At 44.7% G+C, this 6,069-nt stretch overlaps 1 protein-coding gene across 3 annotated transcripts; it reads right to left on the reverse strand.

Moving 5' to 3' along the window:
- Nucleotides 1–534: 534 nt before the first annotated feature.
- Nucleotides 535–5,683, reverse strand: LOC117927806 (zinc finger CCCH domain-containing protein 53-like). 3 transcript variants are annotated; one of them, XM_034847495.1, is made up of 10 exons: nt 5,045–5,683; nt 3,596–4,790; nt 3,340–3,516; nt 3,050–3,229; nt 2,860–2,960; nt 2,485–2,736; nt 2,216–2,390; nt 1,858–2,076; nt 1,678–1,763; nt 535–1,546 (listed from the first exon to the last, which is right to left on the reverse strand). In XM_034847495.1, the coding sequence occupies exons 2-9, from the start codon at nt 4,666–4,668 to the stop codon at nt 1,730–1,732; spliced, it is 2,211 nt and encodes a 736-aa protein (XP_034703386.1). In that variant the 5' UTR covers nt 4,669–4,790; nt 5,045–5,683; the 3' UTR covers nt 535–1,546; nt 1,678–1,729. The 3 variants fall into 3 exon arrangements, with proteins under 3 accessions (XP_034703386.1, XP_034703384.1, XP_034703385.1); XM_034847493.1 differs by having other exon boundaries at nt 3,044–3,229; nt 5,045–5,682; XM_034847494.1 differs by lacking the exon at nt 5,045–5,683 and having other exon boundaries at nt 3,044–3,229; nt 3,596–4,953.
- Nucleotides 5,684–6,069: the final 386 nt, after the last annotated feature.

The following is a 6,069-nucleotide window of genomic DNA, read 5'->3' on the forward strand; positions in this document are numbered from 1 at the left end:
CAGGGAAAGAGAATCAGATTTCCTTGAAACCAAACAGACCCAGTAAGGGTAGAGAAGGGAATTTCCTTGCCAAAAACTAAACAGAAAGAAACAAAAGCAGAAGTGTGCAGCAGACTCAACCACCAATGAGGAAACAGCTTTGGGTCTCACCCCATGGAGCAGTGCCCATACGTGTCAAATAACCATAACATGACGGCTCATGCTTATCCACTCACTTTTGCCAGGTTGTTGTTTTACCTTTTGTTACGAACTCCTAGGCCACAGTTTGATATTTTATAATAATTAATAAGAATTGGAAATGAAATGAAATGAAATGCAGGGAAATGATACCACAACAGCCACACACAGAGACACCCACTCTGACTCACACACATTCACAAGCCCACAGAGCCCTAAAGATTCCTGCGTCGTGCACTTTTGTCATACGTGTGGCATCACATCTACTTTTAGATCTGTGCATGTCCTTTCCTGTCAAAGCCTAAGAGCAGAGAGAGAGAGAGAGAGAGAGAGAGGAGAGGTAAAATAAAGGCAAGGTTGAAGATGAAGAAAGTGGCATCACTCACATGGGTGTTGGTGGATTGAGCCCACACAACCTGGCAATAGATAAATATGGAGGACCCATATGCAGTGTCAGCACCCATGTGACAGTGTGTGTGTGATTGTGGCCCTTCTGCTTTCCCCTCCATGAAAGGCAGAAAAGAAAGAGAGGGAGACCCCACAAATGATACAAGGGCAATAAAAGAGAAAAAAAAACTGCAACAAGGAGACAAATTCTTCTAAAATTAAAGGCATCGTCGGAGAGCGAGCGAGAGAGCTATAAATCAGATTAAAAAAAAAAAGAAAAGGAAAAAAAAACTCTTTTTTTTTTGCTTTCTTTTAACCTTTTTTTTTTTTCCATCTTTCTGTCTGATAATTCTAATAGTTGATACTGTGTATAACACCAACAATAAACAGCAACTAACAATGGAAGAAAATCCCATTTTTTTTGCACTGAAACTGAGCTGTGACTCTCTTACCTTCACACCCTTCCCTTCAGGCCTTTTACTTCAATTCCTCTTTATGGGTATCAAATCAGTCTTGTAGTTATACTTCCTTTCACCTCTTTTGCCTCTTCTTCATCATCTGCTTCTGCTTCTCTTCTGTACAAAGATTTTTTGATACTCCTAATAACACGTACTAACATGACTACATGTGGGTTTTTGTATCTTCTTTTATCATGGGCAAGCCATGAATGGTGAAAGGGAAGGGGGAGAAATTACAGTCCCAAAGAGTTACTACTACACATTGACTGTTATGATTTTCTGTGTTTCTGTTTCCTGTGGTCCAACTTCTACTACAGAAATGAGAGAGATAGAAATAGTACAACAAAGAGAGAAATGGCTGACCCACTTCCTTTACTGCCTTTTACGTATGCATTTGTATGGTAGTAAGTAGTATAGTATTGATGATAATGGCGGTGGTGGTGGTGGTGTCGGGCGGTGGTGATGGTGATTCTCTACAGACCGTGTCTGATGTGGGATCCGTTTGGTTATACTTCTCAATCTTCCTGTAATATTGAACAAAACAGCCAAAACACAGCAACCAACTTCATTAAAAAAACCAAACAAATCGCAAGTTGTATGTTTGCCAAGGAAACAAGATAGATTCTGAGGAAGAGGAAAAATCAAAATCATTTACCTGAGCTTAGGAAGCTAATCACAAGCGAGCACCTTGGCCCGCTGCATCCAACCTACATTCCAATGGCCCCATGACCAGAGGAGAACCTGAAAATTGTAAAGGTACAAAGCTGAATTACAGATATTCATACAACTGCTGCTACTAAAAGATAGAATAATACATGATAGAGATGAGAATTGCCTGGGCATTTGGAAGTAACACGATTTGAAGGAAGCCATGTCAAGCGTAGAAGTGGCCGGAAGCAAAGATGAGGTGATCAAGTTACCGTTAACAGCGGGAGAACCTGAGACGGTGGTGTTCTTCTCAACCTCGCTGGAGGCATTGGAGAAGGTAGATAGGTATTCTCCGGCACCTTTGGTCGGAGATGCAAAGGGACTATCGGGGAGGTTGTGCTCCAAGCTGCAATTGATTAGAAAAAAAAAATGAGAATATAAATTGGACTAAAAATAGAAACTCAACGCAAATCCAAGCAAAAGTATGGCGTTTTATGCTATTCTGAGTAGCCTTTTTAGTAATCTAAACGCAAAAGGTTCCATACCTTTCTGGCAAATCACTGTCTTCATTATGGGAGCTCTCCTTGCCACTGCCATTGCCATTGCCATTTTCATCAATTCCTGTAAACTCTTTCTCTGCAGCAGTAGTCACTGTCTGCTGCTGCTGCTCAGCAGCAACAGCATTCACGGGAATGGCAGTTGCTGGGCTAGAACAGTTCTCTGCAACAAAGGAGTACAAATCATTTCCAATTTTCAACAAAGTATAAAGCTCAGTTAGGCATGAATTCAACAAGCAACCCACTCAAATATATACCTTCCGGAGCTTCTGGACTGCTGCGATCTGAAGGAAGAATGAGTGGCTGATTGAAGAAGCTGGGTGAGTGGGTAGGAGAGGGGATGGGGGCCCCGGTGGAAAGAGCACGGTGGTGCTGTTGCTTCTTCACATCAAGAAGTTGCAGGCCCATGAGTCTTCGACCTTGGAGCTCAAGTGCTTGCTGCAAATCAGCTTGCTCCTCCAATTTCCTCCTCCACAACATGTCCTGAGTATTGTAGAACATCCTAGCTCCTGAATGCATAGACAGACACCCACAAAAGTCAGTTCATTGACTGACTGATACATAATTTTATGTATCATACAATGTAATAATAATACCCCGACCACAGTACTGTAGCGTTTGTATTTACATACCCAGCTGGAGATCATATGGGTCTCTTGAATCTAGTCCAGTAGGAGTACTACATGCTGAGAACTCCCCTCTCTCCACCTGCTGCTGCTGTTGCTGCTGCTTCCTGAAACCAAAAATTACCATCAGCTACTCTGCAAGATGCACCAAAAAAACCAAGGCATTTAGAGGGAGAGCAGAAGAGAGTGCCTGTACTTGTCCGGGACTTTGCCCTTCTCCTTATAGGGCTTAACCAGAACCCGAGCATCACAAACAAAATGAGGGTTCCCTTTAGCCAAAATGAGCTTCACTGTCTCTGGATAAACGAAGGTTACAAACCCGAACATCCTCTTCTGCTGATATGGGATCCTCACATCTTGAACTGGACCGTACATGCTTCAACAACAAAACAAAACAGCGATTTAGAAACCAACCGAAAGCTCTCAACTTCCCACAATTCAATTGCACAAAACCAAGAAACAATTCATGAAAATTGTGGTCAAAACCTGAAGTAATTGGACACGTCTTCCTCTCTAAAAGTACTATCAGCTGGGAAAGTCAAGTAGATCTGCCTCGAACCCGGGTTCACCATTCCCGCTCCACCATTCATGAATTCGCCCCTCTCGAGCCGAGATCGCCCGAACTTGTGCATATCATCGCCCATCATCAGTGCTGCGGCAGCCCTGGAAGAATGGAAAGTCGAGAAATGAATACAAGGAAACGACCCAAAAGCTAAAAACTTCACTTGAGAACTATGCAAACCTCTGAGAATCGGTCTGCTGCTGCTGCAGAAGAAAGTTCATGCATTTAGCTGAGTAAGGAAAAGAAGCTGAAGCCATGATCTGAGAGGCAGCAGCCAACCTTTGCTGCTGAGCAGACTTGGATCTGAGTAGCTCATGGCACTGCTCCATCATCTCAATTTTGCTGGGGGACCCCACCATGGCTGCGCCCTCCGAACCCACTACGGAGGCGGAGTCGCCGCCGTGAAGGAACCTACAACTGGTGCCGTTCTTGCAGTAGCCTCTAGCGAAGTAGAGGCACGGCTTCCACCCAAACCCAGAAGCCGGGTCGTCGGAGGCCAAGCAAATGTCGCTCACGCTGCAACTACGTCTGTGGGGAAGGCCGTTTGCTGCCGCTCCCCATCCGTACGAAGGAAAACCCATGGCGTCGCCGCCGCTTCCTCCGCCAGGGCTCGAAGCCAACTCCTGCTGCGAGTAGAATAAATCTGGGTTCTTCGGGCCCAGAGTCGGTGACCCATCGTTCAAAAACGAGAGCTGGTCCTGAAGCTGAAACTCATCTATCAAATCGTTGCCTCCATAGAACGGAGAAGAAGAAGAATTCATGGCAGAAGACGACGACCCAACCGCTACTCCATTAATTCCGTTGCTATTCGTGTATGGAATAGCACCAGAATTGGGACTTATCAAATCATCTTGAGGCTGAAAATCGCTGAAAACGGAAAAAGAGGAAGCTGAAGACGAAGGGTTCGGGATTGCTAGTGGAGACGGAAGATTTAGGCCTCCGGCACCAAGAAGACGCGAAGAGGTAGAAGAGAAAGACGTTTGCCTGGACTGAGAAAGTGGGTTGTTAGAGAGAAAGGGAGAAGGAGAGGAGGGCGTCGAAGGCGTAGAAGGAGTGTTAGATGAGATCCCAAGCTCCTTCCTAGCCTTGAGAATAACGGAGTGAACCAGAGCTTCGGGGCCAAACGCCAAGCGAATCATTTCCTTCTCACCGTGATCTTGAATCAGCAAGAGACCCATGATTTTGGAGGCATTTTCAGGGTCCAAGTTCTGGATCCTGGAGAAGACAATCCTGGTAGCTTCATAAGCGTCCATGGGGGTTGGTAGTAGCAGTAGACTCCACTCCAACCCTCCAAAACAGACTTATCTGAGAAAAACCCTTTTGTGATTTCAGTGAGTGGGGGTTGTGATTGTGGTTCTTTTTCTCTCTCTCGTTCCTGCAGAGCCCAAGAAAAGGAAAAGGAAAAGAAAAGAAAAGAAAAGAAAGTGTTAAAAAGGAGTATTCTCGTGGGGGATTAAAAGGAGAGGATGGCGAGGGGAGTTGTTTCTTTGGCTTTGCTCAAAGGAGAAAAAAAGGAAAAAAATATGGTTGTTGAATTTCTGTATAAAGAAGAAACAAAATATAAATATATATGTGTATATATAAGAGAAAGTGAAAAAGCTTAAAAGAAAATATAGCAAAACAGCTCACTCTTTCTCTCTCTATATCTGTCCTTGTTTGCTTTCTTTCTTTCTTTCTCTCTCTCTACCTTGTTTCCAAATTCAAATCGAAGACTAACAATCTATCTATCTGTGCTTGACAGTACGGCTTTTGCCCATGAAATCTGGTGCTGGGTTCTCTCTTCTGACGATGGGATCAGTGGTGACCAGCCCCATTCATCGTCTCTCTCCTCTTACCAAGATGGGCATTCACAGACTCACTTGTTCAGAAAAAGCCAGACCACCGCCTTCTTTCTAGGCTGCTTGCAGTGGTTGCAGCAGCAGCAGCAGCTGCACAAAACCCATCATCATCAATTGCTTCTCCTCCTGCTGCTACTACTACGCTGCGTTTTGGCTTTGTGGGTGGATACTGAAGTGCAAAGCTCTCAGCTTTGAGAGCTTGAGTTTCTCTCTTCCCTCTGAACTTATCGAGAGCGTTTGTGGGTGGTGGGTGTGTATGTGCGGGTGATTGAGTGGATCCAGATCTGCTTCAAATAGTGCACGTTCTCTTGCTCTGTCCTCTGACACACTCTACTTTCAATTTTTTTCCCTTAATAAAGCTGGTGACAAAGCTGACCACCACCCGAATTTTCAGCACGTGAACCCCACGCTCCGGCGGGGCCCCGACGGTGTGCTGTGGTGCCCACCTCTCACTGCCACCCCCTCTGGTGATTGGGCAGTGGTTTTCACACACCCATGCCTTAGTTTGGCTAATATGGTGAAGGAAAGAGGGAGTGAGAGTCAATGGGCTTCCAATCACCTTCTCTATAAAAGTCCTACCTCTCTCACCACCCTCTTTGCCCTAAAAAAAAAATTCCCTTTGCTTTTCCAATCTTCCAAACACATCATTTGGGATGATTTGTGGACATGACCCCACCAGCATATGCTCACCCTCTTTCAATTTTTTCTCTCCCTCCCTCCCTCCCTCCCTTCCCTTAAATAATTGTTATTATGATGATGATGATTATGATAGTATATAATGTCCAAAAATGTAAGAGAGAGAGAGAGAGAGAGAGA

Source organism: Vitis riparia, chromosome 13 (genome assembly GCF_004353265.1).
Source record: "Vitis riparia cultivar Riparia Gloire de Montpellier isolate 1030 chromosome 13, EGFV_Vit.rip_1.0, whole genome shotgun sequence".
NCBI lineage: Eukaryota > Viridiplantae > Streptophyta > Magnoliopsida > Vitales > Vitaceae > Vitis > Vitis riparia.

Excerpts from the sequence above, each read along its gene's own strand:
- LOC117927806 (XM_034847493.1), bottom strand. The coding sequence starts at position 4,668 with ATGGACGCTTATGAAGCTACCAGGATTGTCTTCTCCAGGATCCAGAAC. Across the intron at positions 3,230-3,339 it reads GACGTGTCCAATTACTTCAG|CATGTACGGTCCAGTTCAAG; the intron begins GTTTTGACCACA and ends TTGTTGTTGAAG. Across the intron at positions 2,961-3,043 it reads AAAGTCCCGGACAAGTACAG|GAAGCAGCAGCAACAGCAGC; the intron begins GCACTCTCTTCT and ends TTTTGGTTTCAG.